Source organism: Anguilla rostrata, chromosome 5, assembly GCF_018555375.3.
Source record: "Anguilla rostrata isolate EN2019 chromosome 5, ASM1855537v3, whole genome shotgun sequence".
In the NCBI taxonomy this organism is placed as follows: domain Eukaryota; kingdom Metazoa; phylum Chordata; class Actinopteri; order Anguilliformes; family Anguillidae; genus Anguilla; species Anguilla rostrata.
Genome location: NC_057937.1, coordinates 53,135,673 through 53,155,646, shown reverse-complemented (window position 1 = coordinate 53,155,646; position 19,974 = coordinate 53,135,673). Strand labels below are relative to the sequence as shown.

The 19,974-nt window shown below is 41.7% G+C and overlaps 1 protein-coding gene across 2 annotated transcripts; it reads right to left on the bottom strand.

Annotated features, from left to right (window-relative positions):
• Positions 1–468: 468 nt before the first annotated feature.
• Positions 469–18,663, bottom strand: LOC135255682 (myosin light chain kinase 3-like). Of its 2 annotated transcripts, XM_064337192.1 has the most exons (13): positions 18,441–18,661; positions 13,904–14,006; positions 12,873–13,266; positions 11,688–12,124; positions 11,287–11,392; positions 9,180–9,273; positions 7,437–7,546; positions 5,745–5,886; positions 4,624–4,694; positions 4,283–4,411; positions 2,988–3,140; positions 1,705–1,840; positions 469–1,272 (listed from the first exon to the last, which is right to left on the bottom strand). In XM_064337192.1, exons 1-13 carry the CDS (start codon positions 18,516–18,518, stop codon positions 1,192–1,194), a joined length of 2,034 nt encoding a protein of 677 aa, XP_064193262.1. In that variant the 5' UTR covers positions 18,519–18,661; the 3' UTR covers positions 469–1,191. The 2 variants fall into 2 exon arrangements, with proteins under 2 accessions (XP_064193262.1, XP_064193263.1); XM_064337193.1 differs by lacking the exon at positions 4,283–4,411 and having other exon boundaries at positions 18,441–18,663.
• Positions 18,664–19,974: the final 1,311 nt, after the last annotated feature.

Here is a 19,974-nt window from a genome sequence, read left to right as displayed (position 1 = left end):
GGTTTTAATGCATACGGCCTATGAAATTCACACACTTTGCTATATGGTACAGCTAAATTATATATCCTATAATTGTATATTGTAGCTAAATTAGCACAGTTGCCGCTATATCATATTGACTATTTTGCACCTTGCAGTAGGGGGCTTAATGTACATAAATGCAGAAATACAACAGCTGTGTTGTAGAGGAGATTCCATTGTGCAGTGAGGTGAAGAATATAGTGATAACTGGAACATGCTTTGCTTAGCTAGAGTCTTAACAGCGCTGTCATGGTTACGTTCGGCTTCCTGAACTCAGTAAGTCCTGGCAGTGACGTTTTTGGATGGTGCGTTGCATCACAGCACTGGATACCAGTTCCCTAGCAAAATATTCTATGTAGTTCTTCTTTCAGCAGAACAACCCGATACTTTAAAAAGTGCATGTGCTTACACAAGCAAATTCACCAGAAAAACATTTCTCCAGAATGCTTTTGACCACAGTATTTGCGTATGATTTATTTTATAAGAGTATAGAGTTTTATAACTGTCAAACATTTGATAATTATAAATATGCAGTTTTAAAATATGCTGCAGCTAAGGTAAATCAGCCTTCACAGAAGGAGAAATAAAAAAAAGTCTACTGTTTAGATAGGCTATCTGACATTGTGGTACAGTGTCTGCCATAATTATCAAATTCCTGTGATCAGTGCTCAGTTGTAACAAACCTGATGTATCTACTGAACTGATGTATTCCATCTCGTGGAGAAAAGCATGCATACTTAATACAGGAACTTAACTGCAAAAAACGTGGGTGTGCATGTGTCCCCACTGAAACTTAACCGTATGTATGCACCACATTAAGATTTAGTATGGAGAATTTCTTGAAAAAATAAATTAAGCACTAAAGCTTATATGACAGCATTCTACACAACAATATCCAACAAATCAGCATAAGAAAGAGCATGATACTATGTAGCTCAGTAAAAGGAAAGTACTCTGAACATAACCTGTTACATGAACAGAACACAAAAATGTTTTGTGTATAATTTTCCTTTTCTTTCAGAAAGTTGATTTTAGAATTTTAAGAATGGCTTCCGTACCCAGCTAGAAAAAGTAACGCTCTCAGTCAAGAAGCGTTGCCATAGTGACACGGCAGGGGTGCCATTGGCGTAACGGTTCAGTCGTGTTCTGTATGAGCGGCCCTCCTTGGTCCTATGCTTGGTTGGTTGAAGTTGAATGCCTCTCCCAGAACCTCCTCAGCCTGTTTGCCGCAGCGACCACATGAAAATGCTTCTGTGGAAAGACATTTGGATCCTAATTCGTTTTTGATTCATTTCGGGAAACTGAACTCTCACAGTAATTCTCAGTCTATTGCACACACTGTAGCCTACTACAAGCAAGATTCTTTGAGCACGTGCAGATACGCATGCCGTGATGCAATGTTACATTTACACTGAATCACTTTGCAAACACTCTTATCTAGAGTACTTGAGGTTACTTGAGGTTATTAGTGTCAAAACCAATCGTAAGTGTCATTATGCAAATATGCGTCTCGAATATATCACAACGCCTCATTAACGGAACTGCAGGCATTTCTTGTCCAGCTGTTTTGGGATCAGTTTGCACACTGCTAATTGCAACTCCAGACCACTGTGTGCACAAGCTGTCTGTTGACCCAGGATCAGCAGGTGGTAACAAGATGTGCTTACTGGAATGACTTCTCACCTTCCACTGCCTGTGAGCGGCCAGGTAGCGCTGGAGGCGGAGTTGAGACTTGAGCTGGACCCGCTGCATTTTGGCCTTCTCTTCCAGGTGATTCAGCCAGCTATGCTTCAGGCAGCCTGATGCACTCAGACGGCTGCTGTTTTTGGGAGGAGGGGGGGGGTGCAAGATTTGAGCCTGAGAAATGTGTCCTACACCAAAAAAAAACCATGTGGAACACGTGGTGCTCATAAATATATCTTCACCACAATTCTCAGACTTCGACCCTTTTCTGTCTCCTTAATGTCAGATCAGGCTAAAATGTAATACAACACAAACGGTGGTTTTTATATCACAAATGCAACATGTGACCAAAAACACAACTTTTAGAATCCCTTTAGCAAATAGAGCAAGATGCAGATGACACCTGGTACAACAAACACCCATGTTCAAATTAAAGGTGTGCAGGATTAACCTTAACCTTTAGTTTAATAAAATCTGTGATTTCTCAAGTTTTAAATGTCAATTTTCAAATTTCTCCAGTCAATCTGTCATCTGGGATCTGCCTGTGCTTATTGTAAAGCCACTGGCATGCAGCTCAGCTAGATGACTGCACAGTAAATAGAAAGAGCCTCTCCTCCAATATTTGCCCCATGTGTTCTGAGTATCTGCTGTACATATGGGGCAAACACACTTGGTGTCTTTGTCCCCCTTAAATGATAGCCGGAAGCCAACAAAACCATGAATGCACCCCAACATCAGGGAAAGCTCATGCTATGCCATTAGATGTCAGTATAAAAAAATTTGAAATTGTGAAGCAGAAGCTGTGAGATTTTAATCAGAGGCGTGTGATCGTGAGATTGGACCTCAATGCATGAATTTATTGCCTGAATCATGAGACTCCAGATAAATCCAGTACAGTATGAACTTGTTCTGAGAACACTAGTCCCAAGAGGCAAGGGAAAGCCATGAACTGGCTTTTAAATATTCTTCTTTTCTCAACGACAGAAAAAGCTAATATAAGTCTTGAAACCAATATCAGTGCAACATTAAGAGCTGGATCTGTATCACCCATACTGCTTTCCCTATCACAGTTGACTACCTAGGCCTAGTGCCTTGTCAACATCAAGTGAAAGCTAAGTGCTAACGACCTGTGGCGTCAGTGATTTGGAGAAGTGCTTCAGAAAGAATACGGGGTATTGCTGCGACGCTCTGTTGATGTAAAGAGGTGTAACATTCCACAACCTAGCGGGAGAAAACTGGTGTTGGTGGGTGCAAAGAAAAAGAAGAGAGGAGAGGAGGAATACCATTTCTCAGGGATCAGCAGCCTGGAGACAAAGTCTTTGGCCTCCTCAGAGACATTCTCAAAGGCGTCTGCATCAAAGTCCCAGTTGGAGTGCAGGATATTATTCATCGTTTCAGTGTCATTGTCCCCAAGGAAAGGGGACAAACCGCTAAGACTGAGAGAGAAGTCAAATTTAAATAAAACTGGCAGAATATCACCCGAAACCCATCTTCACCCTCAGAATTCACATAAAGCTTTGAGCTAGCATTATTTTTAAACTAAAAAAAACAAAATGGAAAGAAACACCGTAGTTAAAGCAAATGAAAATCTGTTGCAAACAGAACATAGAAAAATAAATAATTGCTTTAATCAGCATTGTTGTGGGCTAGCGCCAACTACTCAGGTCAACTGACTCTTGGTATGGAATGAGACGTGTCTTGTTGTGGGTGAGTTTTAAATCTCCTGCAACAGCTGTCAGGTTAAGTTTAATTGAATCACAGCGGCTCGGAGAAAGGCCGTGGCTGACGCCATGACAGCTGCCCGCATGTTATTATCTTCCCCGTTCCCATTTTATTTCCACTTCCCTCCCTAAGGTTGGCACAACTCGTGCTCATGTTGACAAACACCAATTACAGACTCCAAAGGCAATCAAAAGGCTTGACTCAAAACTAGACACTGAAAGCTCTCCTGTACCTGCACTAAGGAAGCAACAGAACACACCAGATTAATCAGAAACACCTGTGACGTCAATTGTCCAAAACATTATGACTCCCTGAAATGGGGGGATTATTTATTAAAAAAACTTTTTTAATGCTGTGATTTCTACATGGAGAAACCAAAATATATAAATAAAAACTGAGAATGTGCACTTTAACCAACTTTTTGATTACAAATCTAAAATTGTGGAGTACAGAACCAAATCAAAAAAGCAATTGTATTCTAGAGAGTGCTGTCCGTTTTTCTTTACCATTTATAATTTGTGGGATTCAGCACCAAGTTATTATTCAATAAAATTGAGTTCAGTACTTTCCTTACATTCTGTTATATTATTTAAAGTGACTGGAGGAGGCTGAAAATAGTTCAAATGTGTAGCCATAGCTTTTCAAAAACTGCACCCATTTCTTCTGAAATGCATCATTCCTAGGAAACTGAAAAAAAGACTCATCCTCTATGTTTGTGAATCCAGGGAGGGCACGTACACAGGGTAAATTGAAAAGAGTTACCTTTACAATCACTTTAAACAATTATACAGATAGTGCTTACACACGTTTGTATATATACATTATATTATGTGCATTCCAGGCAGATGATACTCACAGCATGTATGTAATAACTCCTACACTCCACATGTCTGTCGGGAATGAAACAAACTCATAGTTGACCACTTCAGGGGCCAGAAATTCAGGGGTCCCGAAGTTCACTTTCAGCTTCTCTCGTGGCCGGTACCTCACAAAAAAGGCAGCACACTGATCTTTGTCCAGCTCAACCTATCAAGCATGCTATTACATATTGTGCTCTTCAATTTAATTTTAACAATCTGTCACAAGAGAGCTTCACGGAGTAAACAATGAAACAGGTCCTTTACAGCAACAACTTTTGCCACAGTTGCAGCAGATAAGAAATCACCTAGAGAGAGGCAGAGATCGAAGAAGACTTACTTTCGGGCCAATCCAAAGTCAATTATCTTGATCTGGTTGCCAGTAGTGCTCACACACAAAATATTTTCTGGCTGGGAAAACAATAAATGGATAAATATAAGCAATGTTGTCTCCTCAAAAATCGATTGATATATGATTTTACACAAATACAATTGCTATAAATATTTTTTCAACAAGTGGTATTGTTTCCCCAAAAAGGTATGTTATATTTATTCATACCCTTGCTATCAATACTTTGTGCACCCTCCTTTCATGTCCTTTTCAACACAAGTGACCTTTTGATACGAAATCCACTCGAACTCCGAACAGGTGTTTTGGTCAGATTAGACCAAAATTGAGCTTTTTGGCCATGTACAACAACGGTAGGTTTTGTGAGTACATCACTCCTAATGCAAAATATGGTGGTGGGTCTTTGATGTTATGGGGCTGTTTTGCATCTACCAGTCCTGGGGTAGAACCTTACTTAAGATGTGTGGTTTGAATTAAAGAGGGCAGTCCACATGTTAGTCTATACTATAGACTCTATAGTATCTGGAAAGATTCCATAAGAAGAAATTATTAAAGATGCCACTTGATATTTTCTCCCATCTCATAAATCAGTATAAAAGATGACAGTAGCAGTATAAAAAGCAGTATAAAAGTGTTATCCTTGCAAAGTGATGCTAAGGGCACAAAGTATTGGAGTTGTGGTTGTAAATACAAAAGAATGTAATTCCCACATTTATTTGAGCGCACAATATAGCTTACTAATTGTGCTGTTTATTTGAAACAGCATTTGTTGCTCATTGTTATCAAGTTGGTGTATGCAATTTTGGAGGTCAGTGCCTTTTCCTCTTGTAAATATGAAATGGACTGGATGGAGTATGGACATGGATTAAATGATTCAATTGTTTTATTTATTTTTTCTTTAACTTTGACTAACAAATAAATGCAACTGTTTTGTTTTTTATTTGTTTTTTCTTCAAAAACACATGCTTGCAAGTTAATTTTGGAGATTGCAGAACGTGGCAAACTGTATTTGGAAAGAAACATTTGCATTTAACTGGGAATCAAAGTTTCTCCTCCACTTTCAGGTGCAGCCAGAGAATTTATTGCCAATGCAGACATAATTCTTTCTGTACCTTGAGGTCTAGGTGGAGAATGTACTGCTGGTGGAGGTACTGCACACCCTCACAGATCTGTCGCATGAACACAATGGTGTCCAGTTCTGTCAGCTGGTAATTATCATCAACAATTCGGTCAAACAGCTCGCCCCCCTCCACACTGCAAAGTAGGACACGGGGATCAGCATTCAGATTCACTCAAATTCACACTGTTCAACACCTACCACACTACAATGAGTCACAAGCAGAAAAGTGAAATGTCACAAAGTAAAAGATCCAAAGAAACAGCGATGCTAAGAATGCTAAGTGAGCTGCAGGAAAAGATAATTTGACAGCACTTTGCTAGATTTACAACAGTTTCCAGGTGTTAATTAGCTTCGTCTAAGAGGCATCCCTTTGTAATGCATCACTGAGGAAATTGGGCTTGACAAGCAGGGGTTTGTACAGTGCATGTTATCAATACCTGATGCTGAAGTAGACCATTTTCTTGAAGGATTTTTCTTTTCAAGCTCTACTTCACCATAATTATCCCACTCAAGCAAATCCCACCAGTTTCCAAAATGAGCATGAGAACAACGGATGCTGGGACAAGCACAGCTAGACACACGCATTGTAGGAAAGAGACCAGTTTTGAGATTTGGGGAATTTTCTCCCAAATGTAGAGGTTTGTGAAATATTCATGGGGTTAGTTTCAGTGTAAATGTGTATAGGAGTAAATGGTAAATATAAGACGTCTTAAGAAAAGTCTTGAAAATTTTCATGAGAATTCAGTTGCAGATTTGAGGATGAAAATCACAGGCATCTGGCAATACTGGGAAGGACACAGTCTCAAACAACATTCGGATAGTCTATAGGTTTTCCACAGCTGTACCACAGCAAATATAGCCTAGGAAAAGTACATCAAAGATGTTGCTTTTGACATTTTATTAATTCCAACACCAAAACTAAACTTTCTTCAAATTTGCCATATATTTGCCATGGTGGTAACCAGCAAGAAGGGATATTCATCTTGTGACATATTTATCAGAGTAACCAGTGACTGTGTTGTACATGCAGGCTATTTTATTTAATAAAGATCAATCTCTTGCTCTGCTTTTTAAACCATTTCTTAGCAAAGAAAAAATTCAATCCAATTTTTCCACCTTAGTGAGTTAGCTCCCCAACAAGGTATTTGATGAATAAAAAATGGTCTTGCTTGTTTGGTGACATATTTGTAAAACTTACCTTAACTTAGATTAATTGATGACCGTGTTGTACATTCAAGCTATAAAAAAGATTGCTCATTTTTTCTTATTTTTTATTTCTTATTTAGCTAAGATATCAACCAAAATCTAAATGTAAATCTTAGTGAGCTAGCTACCTTGCTGGTTTGTGAATAAATAATTATCTTGCTAACTCACTAATTTAGTTTGTTCACTGATATTAATTTAACCCACCTTGAACCTGATATGAACATTTTACGATAGTATAACAAATCATACAGATCGATGATAGGGTTGAAAATGCATTTAACCAAGTAGTCAACCACCAATATGTCCACAATGTACCTATCAGTAGATTGCTAACCTCACCTGTTCTTAAACTTACAGTACTGTGTGCCTAACCAGGTTGACACTCTGATTCAAGATTAGTCAACCTAATTATAGATTAGGCATATTATTTTCCAGTGAGGGTGTTTTCCGAGTGTAAATAACAAAACTTTGGACTTACTACTCCATAACAAGTGTCAGGTTGGTGCGCGACTCAAAGGCGTCATAGAGCTGAATCAGGTTGACGTGGTCTAATTGGTTCATGACGCAGATCTCGTTCTTGACTTCATCCTGCATTAAAAAGAAGAGGCAGAGAACAATGTGAAAAGAACAAAAAATAATACTAAAATCAAAAGCCGGTTACCCAAAACATGGCATTACTCTTTGTGGTCCTATCCCTCCTGCCCCCTAGTGGTAAGGGTGTTGGCGCCCACAGAATGGTAATAAAGCAAATAGCCACAATTTATTTAAAAATGGGCCACAAACACACCACGAATTTGAGGTCAGCTCTTTCACCAGACTCCTTTCTACCCAACAGTGCCACTCCTGTCTTTGTCAGTGCTCAGGTCAATAAGTGACAGTAAAATAAAAGAAAAATTAAAAAATTATTCGTTTTTTTTTCAGTGGTGGGAAAAAGGTTGGGGGTGAATTTTATACTTAGTCTTGATGACACACTTGTGCCCTTAAAATAATGCCGTAAGCTCTCTGCTGTGTGTTGCCACAAAGTTGCAAGGTTTTATTTAAGAGTAGTACGCCCAGGTGAAAATTGCCTTTATAAATGCTTCAGGAGAAAGGGTTAAGGACTTTAATTGAAACAGAGAATGACAGTGTCAGGGATGAGATGAAATTCATTCCTCAACAAGGCTGAAGTGAAATGAACACTGATCTCTGTAAGAGCACAGATCTATAGTTATCGTTTGAGAGAAAGTGGCTAAAAGGTGAAAGTGGTTAAAAGTTGCTTGTGGCAAGTAATTCAGTCAATTTTTCAAGCTGGGTATTTACTTGAGATTATGAATTGAGTTTAGCCCTTCCATTTATTACACTGTAGTTTCACTTTAGTTCTCAGAATTCAAAGACAGTTTGAAAAAGAAATACTGTGTTAGACAAGGCCAGAGTCTTTCCAGATCCAGAGTGACCTGTGGAGAAAGGCTGTGATACTAAAATGAAAGGAGAGAGACGTATAAGCATTCCTTTAAACTGGCTATGCCACATACCCAGGTTAAAAAAGACCCATTCTCTGGGCAGCTGGTTGGCTCATCCTAATAAGGCACTGTTCCAGTGCATAAATGGGCCCCATTGTCTGGTTTCAAATCCGGACCATTCCAGCACTGACTCCAGCACCATCACCCAGGGATGGGAGGTATGAATTTGGCCAGGTTATAGCATCTCATTACACACCAGCATTCCTTGCAGGTTGATCAGATCAGATAGCAGATCTGCCTGGTGAGCTACATATGAAGAGATTTCCGACTCAAGTGTGTGTGAACCCCACTTGTGAACTCTGGTGTGGTAAGAAATGGTGGCTGACATCACATGCTTCAGAAGAAAGCTCATGCTTGTCTGTGCTCTCCTTAATTAATAATGTAGGCTCCAGCATTATACGCTTGGGATGGGGAGCTTACAACCTCAATCTTCAGGACAACAGGGTATTTTGAGTTCAGGTAGACAGTGAATTCTTTATAGCAGCCGGTGTACCTGTTACCTTGAGCATGGGCCATCCTCTAAATTATACCACCATGTATAATGAATGCATGTTGCTAGAAGCCTTATTTAATGGGAAACATGCCCCTCCGCCCTCAGGGCTGTGTGAGTGGGACCAATAGGGTAGGGAGGATTTGAGGGAAATGCGGATATGGTACTCATAAATAACCGTCACAGAAAGGCAAAGAGGGCCTCCAGCACAGGTTCTCACAGCTGCACTTACCCTGTCCTTCATCCCTTTCACTTTAATGATCTTTGCTGCCAGAGTCAGCCCTGACGTTCGCTCTGTACACTTGTGGACCTGGCCAAAGCGCCCACTGAGGAAACACACACACACGCACATAAACACACGCGCACACACACATACACACACACACACATGCACACACACTCGCACGCACACATTACACACACACACACACACACACGCACATAAACACATGCACACGCACACACAGACACACACACAGATAAAATGGTGAGAGAAGAAAGCACAAAACACAACATCTCACACCTCCTATTCTAATAGATTCAGGATAACTGAGGGGTTATCCTGAATTAATAACTGAGGGGTTCAGCAGGTACAGTCCCCACAGTCCACACATGGTGGGAATATAAACCCAACAATGCTTAAAAAAACATTTTTAACAAGTCTTTATGTGCATCAGCATCCAGCAGTACGTACTTCTGTCTCTGCTGTTTTGCAGAAGGAATTACCCCGCCATTGATTACATGCTTATGGACAAATGCACGTAATTTGCACAGCTTTTGTACAGCTTTACTAGTGAAATTATTGCACTTAATGTTTTGATCAAATTCTGAATGACATTTATTTGCTGTTCAATGCTTTCATGTGCCCTACTGACACAAAAGTCCCTGTTGTTGTTGGTCTACATGCAATAAGACCGTAGTAGTTATTTTTTAAATTGTAAATATGAATTTATAGTTGTTTTGTGTGCGTATGGAACCATGCAGAATATATTGAATCTGTCTGTCAGCAGTGTACCAGGTGCACTCAGTCACTCAAAGACTTTTCTTGTTTGACTTTCCGTCTATGTTTACTTTCCTTCATTTCCATGCATTAGAAAGACAAATTGCTTTTAAGAGGGTCACAATTAATCAGTTGCTGTATTATTCAGTTGGCTGTGCTAATTGAGTGCCTATGGGGACACCACCAGGGTTTGATTGCAATGCGACTTTAAATCCCTGTGGGTCATGTGATGGGATATGTTTTGTTTTGGGCCTTTGTTTCTGTGTTCTAATTTATGTACTTTTCTGTTGACATGTGTTTCTGTTTTCTAATGACATTGTTGTAAACTGCAAATGGCTTGATTGGTCAATCAAATATCCATTCACTTTTGATTCACTGGAGGTGAAGTGCAATATTATGTCAGAGGGAATACAATTTGAATAAATGAAAGGGAGAGGCCTTGTTCAATCACTTCTGCTTTTTTTCCTTGTTCAATCAAGTTTTCTAGCTTGCTAGACAGCTAATTAAAACTTCTAACAAGGAAGTTATACCATGCCATTTTCTGAACCTGGGTAATGTTCACTTCTCATCTTCTCCTGACTCAGTGTAGGATTACCCAGGTGTCTTAGCTAATTATTCCATCTCAGAAGCAATGTGTTCCTGCCCACACAGCTGTATTTCACTTATACACTTCACTAAAATTTTCACATGCCCACACAACTTCTACCCAACAAACCATAACAATTTTACAGCCCATATGGTGCAGCCAGTGCCGGTTAAGTGACAACAAGCAGGCACATTAACACATTGATATAATTTGTTTATTTTTTTTGTCAGCACTGATTGGTGAAGGAAGACAAAGCGTATTATGTAAATAGTCTTGTTGATGAAATCATAAACATGATCTTCAAAGCCCAATGCCTAATTTCCCAAGGGGGGGGGGGGGGGGGGGGGGGGGGGGGTACAAGATCTTTTTTTTTTTTCAAATGATCTTCAAATTTTAAACACTCAACAAAATTAAAAGTGTTTAATATCGCAGTATGTATTATCTCTGGTTGATTATGTTTTTTGTTTTTCTTTTTTAGTCTATTGCATTTGGTTTGGAAGGCCGTGTTCTCAACCCACCATATTCAAATAGTGGCTGATATTATGCATGCAAAATCTCATCGAGTATCGCACACTCTGACCTCGTCTCCATTCCACCAGCGTGAGAAGTCAAAATAGCCTCCATAAACATGGAACGCTTGACCCACTCAAGCGCTCTCTGCATTAATGGTGTTCACCTTACTGGCGGTTAACGTAGCTGGCGGCACTAAGTGTTTCTGTTGCGGATGTCATTAGAGCGCTTGGCCTTACTCACCCTCCCAGCACTTCGTGGGGCTTGATGGTGTAATAAGTGCTCATGGGTACCTGCTTCGCGCTAACGATTCGGTGCTCAAAGGGAGCAGGCAAAGGGGGACAGTCGTCTGGGGAAAGAAGATAACCAAGAAAACTAAAATTGGATTTGTAGCTTGTCAACTCCTGACTGAAAGAATAAGAAAGGGCAGTGCTGTAGGTCCCTAGAACCCATCAGCTTTTACCAGAGCACCCCCCAGTGTGAGCATAGTCTTGAATGGTTTGATTGCCACGGTAACTACCCTAGCTGATAAAAACAACAATAATCTTGGATGGATTTTCATGGCTGTTTCTTTTTTAAATTAACTAATTCATTATTAATCACTGCAAACAGCAAGAGAATCATGGAGTGTACTAAAAACTTACCAATGACCTGTAGCATTCCCTCTGAATTTGTCCCCAGGACCCCAGGGGCTGAAGCATTTCCGCTGGCTGAGGTGCCCCTTGCAGTGTCTGTTTGTCTCTCAAAACCTCTGTTTGCCTCACAGGTTCCCCCAAGCCTTCCCAATTTGGAGTGGATCATCTCCGGGGGCCTGGACAGAACCGGCTTGCTCGGAGAGAGACCCCAAACATGTTGGGCCTTGTGTTTTGAGTCAGGTTTCACGGCCCTGTTCTCATTCTGCTCTGTTGCTGTGACAACATCCTCATTAGAGGAGGTCACTTCATTCTTGGAGCAGAGTGAAGCCTTTGCAGGGGATGTTTGTTGTTCTCCCTCCTTCTGCCACTCTGTACATGTGCCTGGCTGAGTTTCCTTGGTGACAGACTTTTGGACGAATGGTGCAATCTTAATCCTGTCAGAAACACTAAAGAGGTGGAATTCTTATTACAATATGGATTACTATCAAATAATTGTATTATGCGGTAATAAAATGTATTCAGATTATGCGGTAATAAAATGTATTCAAGTCAGGCATGTACTGTAATTCAACACAAACTGCATGAACCACAAAGCACAGCCACAACTAAAGAATGTGAGGCACTTATGCGTGTTCCAGAGAACTCCAAATTGATAATGGAATTCATTAGCCTCCAGTATTGTTTATGAGAACCAATCAACCATTTTCATTTCAGTTTCATTTCCAGTAAACAGAAATGAAATGCCCTATGTAGGGCACTGCTGGGTGGCCCATCCTATCAAGGCACCTCATTTATTTAAAATATTACACTGTAGCTGAGGTCATAAAGATCTGGCTACCAAGATGGCTACCTATAGCTGGATTTGATCACATATGATGGAAAATTGCCTTTGTTGCTTCTACTCCTTTTTCCTAATACTAATAATGAAACACTTATCAGTGGCTGGATTTGTAATTGTTATGTAATGTATATGCAATTATAATATGTAAATCTGCATTGCTAAAAGATAATCATGGCTGGTGATTCAAAACTACACCATTACAGATTTGTAAAATTGCTCAAGACAAGTCATGTCATGTTGATGTTAGCTTTTAAAATTGTTAGAGATGATATATTGCTTGTGCAAAAAAACATAATGCAGTACCATGTCAAACCTGTGCAATTTGCCCTCCACCATCACAGCCATGTCCGTACCTTTCTGCCCCAGCCACAGCTTCCTGTGGCTGCACATCAGTCATCACCAGGTCAGTGCCCTCCGCCCTCGCGGCTGCCAAGCCCCTGTCATCGCCTCCCTCCTGAAATGGCACCGATGACACCTCACCTGGAGCCACGGCACCCAGCCCGCCGTCTCTCTCGAAAGTTTGGGTTCGAGTGGACTCCCTGCTCCAGAGAGTGACCCCTCTGGGCCTCCGGGGGGCGCTATTTCCCCGGTCTCCATGGCAGGGGAGCTTCCGGCCCACCTGAGTGGAGCCGGGGCCCGGCGTAGGGGGCGGCGGGCCAGCACCGGGCCTACTGGGACATGAGGATTTTTTGCCACATACCGCACTCTTCACTGTCTCCCTGGAGACAGCCACAGCGCCACTTCCATCTGCGGATGGGTAGCAGGGTTTAGTGAATAATCTTATGTAATACCACAGGGAAAACACACGTGGGCATGTATTCTGTACCCTTTTCCATTACTGCTTATGTCAGTTCCTTCTGCAAAGAGCACTCTGAACAAACATGCAGCCTGACTTATCAAGCATGCATATGTACAGATACACGTGTTATCACGTGTATATGATCAGTTTCATCCTTTGTGCTTTATGACATATTTTATGCATACAGTACTGTGAAAAAAAGTATTTTTTCCTCTTCCTGATTTCCTCTATTAATGCATATTTGTCTCACTGAATGATTTTATATCTTAGACAAAGGGACCATGAGTAAACAGAAAACATGTTTTAAAAATATCATTATTAAATTTATTTAGTGACATACACCCATGTGAATGGGTGGGGGGCGATGGCCACTATCAGACTAGGCTAACTCTGGCACAGCGCTGGGCTAATTGAGTCACACTGGTAGAGGAACAGAAAATGTATATGGCAACTATAGAAACTATTGGCCGATATCTAGGAGGATGCAGACAGGGAAATGTGGATTTCAGTCTGCTGTCAACCCACATCCAAAATACTTTATACTTTACCCCCCCCCCCGCCGCCCAAATAACTCCCAGAGCTTACCTTTAGCAGCTCCTGACTGACTGCCTTCAGCTTGGACTTGGTTGCCTCGATGCCGGACGGTCAATTTAGGCTTCACAGTTTTATCCTCTGAGCTGTCATTTATCTGCCGAAACAGGACCAAAACAGCAGTAGGAATGGACGAATTCAGCGGTACATGCATAAGCTTAACTTTGGTCATTCCCAGTCAGAAGAACAGCACCGTCAGTGCCTTTGGAGCAGGTTCTGAAACTGTCAGTTAGGTGAAGCAGCATGTCTGGATAGCTCACTATTTATCCAAGTTAGATAGCTTGCTAGCTAATTCAATTTAATCTGATAACAAAGTCGGGCTGGGTGGTGGTGCAGTGGGCAGCCATGTTGTCGCACAGCAAGAAGGGCTAGGTTTGAATCTCAGCCATCAAACCAAATCAATCGAAAATAAATTATATCAAATTATTTATTTTCTTTGGTCTTTTATTTATTATATTCATAAATTAGGAACTATACTTTTTTTTTCAAAAATAGCCTCAGCCCCTTTATTTGTTTTTTTTCTTCTTTGTGTTGGTTTTTAAAAAATCATAATTTATATTTTATGTTGCTTGAAATGTACTGAAATAGAATCATAATTACTACCACATGTCAAATAACATAATTAAGGTCACAATCTGATGACTGACATTGTTCTCACATAATTCAGCCCTCCCTATTGACTCCCCTGCATGCGCACGCCTATTTTAGGAAACCCGCAGTTTGGTACATCAATCTCAGCTCTACCTATAAAATTAAAAAGCAGTCTTTGCACTTTGGATCCACTGCCACAGCTCTCTCACTCTGAAAGTTAGCTCTGCCTGGGGTACGCGGCTGCCTCTTTCAGCTAAGTACAGCGTTGTGTTCTGTGGCCCAGAATCTAATCCAGATCAGGCCAGCATCTTCTGAGGCCAGGAGTCCCACAGAGAGCAACACATTGGCCTTCGTGTCACCCTGAGATGGAAGCGTTCGCCTGTAAAGTTCCCCAAACAAAATGCACAAGTGCCTCTGTGGTGGACTGGCTGCAGCAAATGGCTGACCTATGATTTGGCATCCCACTCAAACATCGCACTTACATTCTCGGTTCTGTCACTGCTATCAAAACAGCAATTGACTGATTCATAAAAGTCACAGCGAAGGTCTTTTTCTTTTGCTTTTTTTGTGTTTAATGTATTCTTTCATGAGCACTGTTCATAAAATTGAAGTGCAAAACTAAAATAGCCACCTGCCCCTCTACGGTCCAAAGCAGGCAGAATTGTACCACTATTATACACAAATAAATGTGAAAACACAGAATGTTATACAGCTGGACTGACATATTATGCATAGGCAGCTGGATGCATTCAAATTTCAAGTCATTTCCTTGGAACACATTGAGATGGTTTTGATGCATCACACTGAAATATTTGTTTGAATGCACGTTCCTACAGAAAACATAGAGGCAGTTCTGTAAACATTTGCATAACAATCTGGATTAGTATCATGATATCATGGTGGACAAGTTAAGATCACAACATGGCCAATATTTTCTGCCCAAGTGTTGTTCATCAGTGCCGAAGAAGACACAGCAGGGATTCCAATATTGGTCATGTTGTGTGTGGTGTACAACACATAAAGTTAATTTAGCAAATGCACTCATCCAGAACAACCGAATAGTGAAAGAGAACAGACCTTTTGAAAAGTTGAATGGATAATGTCCACAGTGAGTCAGGACCTCAGTATAATGTCACATCTGAAGGACAGCAAGTTCTACAACACTACGTCCCCATCACTCTTTTGACTATTGACTATTTGGTTCAGTGGGAATAGTGCTCTGTTCTGGGCCACACCACTTCCCAAGTCTCACATTGAAGTACCAACCAAGCCTACACATGCTTAATTTACATATACATATTTACATTTGCTCCATGAGGCTTGTGGCATACCGGCTGAAAATATGCACTACACTACAAAATCAGAGCAGCTAACATCAGAGTAACATTTAATAGCCAAAGTTCCAAATGTGCTTAGGAGTGCTTGCTTTTGGGAGTGGATTCCAGAGCTCATGATTTAGTCTCAGAACTTCATCTACCATGATACTTGATGGTATTAAATGTCACAGGGTGTCACATTTTGCTTTCTTGGGCCAGTAAAATCATTCATAAATCAATTTTATAATAACAGAAGTATCAGCAGATTATTAAGAAAAAGGCATATGAATCAGCCAGAAATGTGAAATTGATCCAGATCCAGGAACTTAAAATTAAGGTGTGTTGCAAACACTGACCTCCACTCCTCTCCTCCCTCCAGAAGTCTCTGGCTTCTCCAGGAGACCACACCCCTCAGAATAAACTTCACCACCAGGAGTTTTGGAAGATGTTACCCAGGTAACGAAGGACAGAATCCATGGCAGAGACTAACCACCTGATGCCATCCACCTGCTCCTGCTGGAACACCCTCTCCAGCGTCAGGCTCCCCAGCAGCTCCAGAAACTTGCTGCACGCAGAGAGCACGCACCTCTGAGAGTGTCCCGGATCCACCCCTTCCCCTCCCGGTGGGTTTCACACCTGCCTCGGATTGGCCACATCCCTCTCCAAAGCACCCGGGCCCTGACGCAGGACGTCCAGCCTTTTCGGCATCACCGCCCGGCTGCTGGAGATCTTCTCCGCCTTTGGTGTCCAGCAGGTTTAGTCTGGCCTCGGTGCTCAGGCTATTGAGTACAGTGTTGCTGGGCTTCCTTGCCAAAGAGCCCATCGCAGATGGCCCTGCACTGTCCAGCTTGACCGCCTCATTACATCTTGGCAATGCGGGTGGCCAGAGTAGAGGCTTGCTTGCTCATGGTCTCCAGGTAATTTCAGGGCAGACAGAGGACAACCGAAGTCTGCACAGGATGCAAAGTAGGCCTCTACCAACCCCCCACCCCCCCCCAACCCCCCCAACCCCCCACATACCCCACACCCCATAAATTCCTTTCCCATTTCTGTATTTCCAAAACTCTCCTCTCAGACAGGCCCCAGGGGAGACAGTGTTCTCCCCTGTGGTCTGTATGTGCCAGAGGACACACCACATAAATGAACGGCTCGGCTTGAACATGTTATCTGCCCTCAGATCCGGTGGTGCAGTGATCCTTTGACGTCATTTAAACACAGCTCAGAAGATGCTGTTGACTGGAAGGCATGCCAGTAATGCAACTTTTAAAAATTCCTTCCGCCTGCCAGTGACGTTCTACAGGCCCAGTGGACTCTCATCCTTGTCGCTGAGATGTGCCAGAGTATGTTTACTTGTTTGTTTTGCTTGGGTTTATTTCTTTTGTTTAAGTAAACCCTATTGCTTCTATAGAGGTCGCTGAGACCACCACATCCATCTGGCATTATAAATAATTATAAAACTCTAAAAAAACTAAGAAGTTTTTCTTTTTTCACCCTGACAATGAGCCAGGAACAACAGGTTTTCATTTTTCTCTCCTCAACATAATTCCTGTCCCCACAAGAATGGACACATTATAATATTATATGGTACTTCATATTACTGCAAGAATGAATGTTTTAACTTGAAACCTATGGTTGACAAATTTGACAATGAATGCATACCTGACATTCTGAAAAGGGAGAGGGGGAGGAGCGAGAAAATAGGGCAGTCTTATGAAACTGAAAATGGTTTGTGTTACAGATAGACAGCTCTTTTCTACAGCTCCAGATGATTTCAGTTGCACAATTTCAAATAATGCCTTTTCAACTTCAGCTGAACAGTGCCATTTTGCAGTTCAGGCACCAGACCAGCCAGTACACTTCAAATATTAGTGATAAGAGCAGTGAACGCTAAAAGTAAAAATGTTGCAAAGGCATATTTAAACAATTGGTCTTTTAAAAAGCATACAGCTAAAATCTACAAGAGAGAATGCATTTGAACTCTTACCGGCTTCGAGAGGAGAGATCTATACATGGAAAGGGTTTATTGAATATGAAAACCAAGACCTCCTGAGCCTTGGCATTACTTATTTATCTATTTTGTCAGAGACCATGTACAAATACATTAATCACAGAGGGAAGAGATGCTTTGTACCAGATTTAGCTAACAGCACATTTCCATCTGCAGTCCCTGTGCACACACAAGCTCAACGCTTTGGATTTTTTGTCTTTCTATTTCTGGAGATTAATCTGTTGTTGATGGTGTGCTCTTTAAAACGAAAAACATATGTGCCTGATAGAATTCTAGAAAAAAGAAAACTTAACTTGTCTGGCAAAATTTATATAGTATGATTGGATTAAGGGACAGAGGCTCAGCTAGCCTATGTTTGTGCACAGCTTTTGATGGAACTGGTCAACAATAAGGCACTGCTTAAATTTCAGGAGAGTATGCTTTTAGTCCAACTATGAAGATTTGACTCTGTAATTCATATTTGCCCTCATGCTGTGAAGTGCCGCTAGAGATTTATAATACATTTTATGTAACTGTTCAATATTTTCAGTATATCTCATTTATAAGTTGCATATGAAAATGAACACACACTGCTCCTGGTTCAACAGCGCTGGCAGAAGTGGCAGGGTTTTCTTACCGTAAACTTCTGGACGTAGTCAGACACGGTGAAGCCCCCGGTGCTGAGTAGAAGGGATCTGTAGAGAGACGTCCCCATCACTTATCCCACAGTGCCAGGACCTTCAGGCCCTTCATCCTGGAATGCGCGTGGGTACGGGTGGAGTGGGAGGAGCCGCTAGGCCTTGGGAGAGCGGAAACATTCCGGAAGGGACTTCAGGACCTCTGACGTGCACGGGGGGGCTTGCTTATCGGCCTCTCAACTGGATGTTTGCGCCATCCTCGTCACAATATCACCGCCGCCACACCGGCCTGCCCACCCAGCTGGGTGGCCAGGCCACTTCCTGTGGAGCGATAACAGCTGTTTCAGATTAGACCAAGTATGCCAGGAAATATGAGTCGTGATTATTAATAGGACAGAGATTTGATGTTGTTTTAAGTCCGTGCACAAGACACACACCCCCCCAGACAGGCAGGTGCCCAATAGTCATTTGAGTGAAGCATGTGCCCCCCCCCAACCCCCAGGATGGCCTCTACAAGGAAGACTCGTTGAGCTGATTGAGGGTGATAAGGGTCATGGCTTGGTTGAGTCTGGGGGGGGTTTGTGAATGGCCACAACTTTGACTCTTGCCACTGCTGACGCATCACTTGTTTCTGTTGTGTCCCCCAGTGCAGCTGACAGTCTTGAAGGGAACAGCAGCCGTTACCATGGTTCTGTTATGGGTTGTGGTGGGGATTCCAGGGGCCTACCCAGTGCCATTTTTACCCTGCACTGGTTTCACAAGTATTATCAAAGTAGGGATTGAGCCTGTCACCCAGGGGTATACAACAAGGACCAATCCACTTCAGGAATTTGTGGCAACATCTGCTCTTAAATTGTTTCATTAGCTCAATCATATCTTGATCTGACATTTGTATATGCACCTGTGACAATCGCAGATTGCAAGGTTAACATAAAGGTTTTACTGTGCTTAAGTAAACTAACTTGGCAGTTGGTCTGAACAAAAAGTAGCATGCAGACCGGCCTTTCAGGACCAGAGATGTACTCCCCTGCTGTAACCTTTGTAACCTTTGTAATCAACATGGAGAAACTAGGGCTGCAATAAGCTCAACAAGCAAACAACTTAAATGTATGATGGTCAATCATGACAATTAATTAGCGATGACATCAGGTCATGCTGTCAAATGTGATCTTTGAAGGGGAATGAAGGTGGATGTCTGTTTAGCAGATACTTCCGCAACTGATCCTCAATCAGAATCATTACATTAGACCTTGGGGATACATCTATGTTCTGGCCAAACCCAGATCTGTCCTACAAGACAGAAAGTCCAGAGCTCAACTCAGGGAGTTCACAGATGTTAGCAGCTTCCAGGATTGTGTCCCAGTTTAAACAGGGAGCACAAAGGGCAAGTTCCCCGTCAGGAATCTCTGTCCGTTTTTCTTTTCTTTTTTTTTTAGCCCTGTCAGGACACATTGTTGAGCTGCAGGGTATTTTTGGTGCACTGTCAACAGGGTCTGGTGATTGGGAAGATGTACAAGAGGGAGCATGCCTATG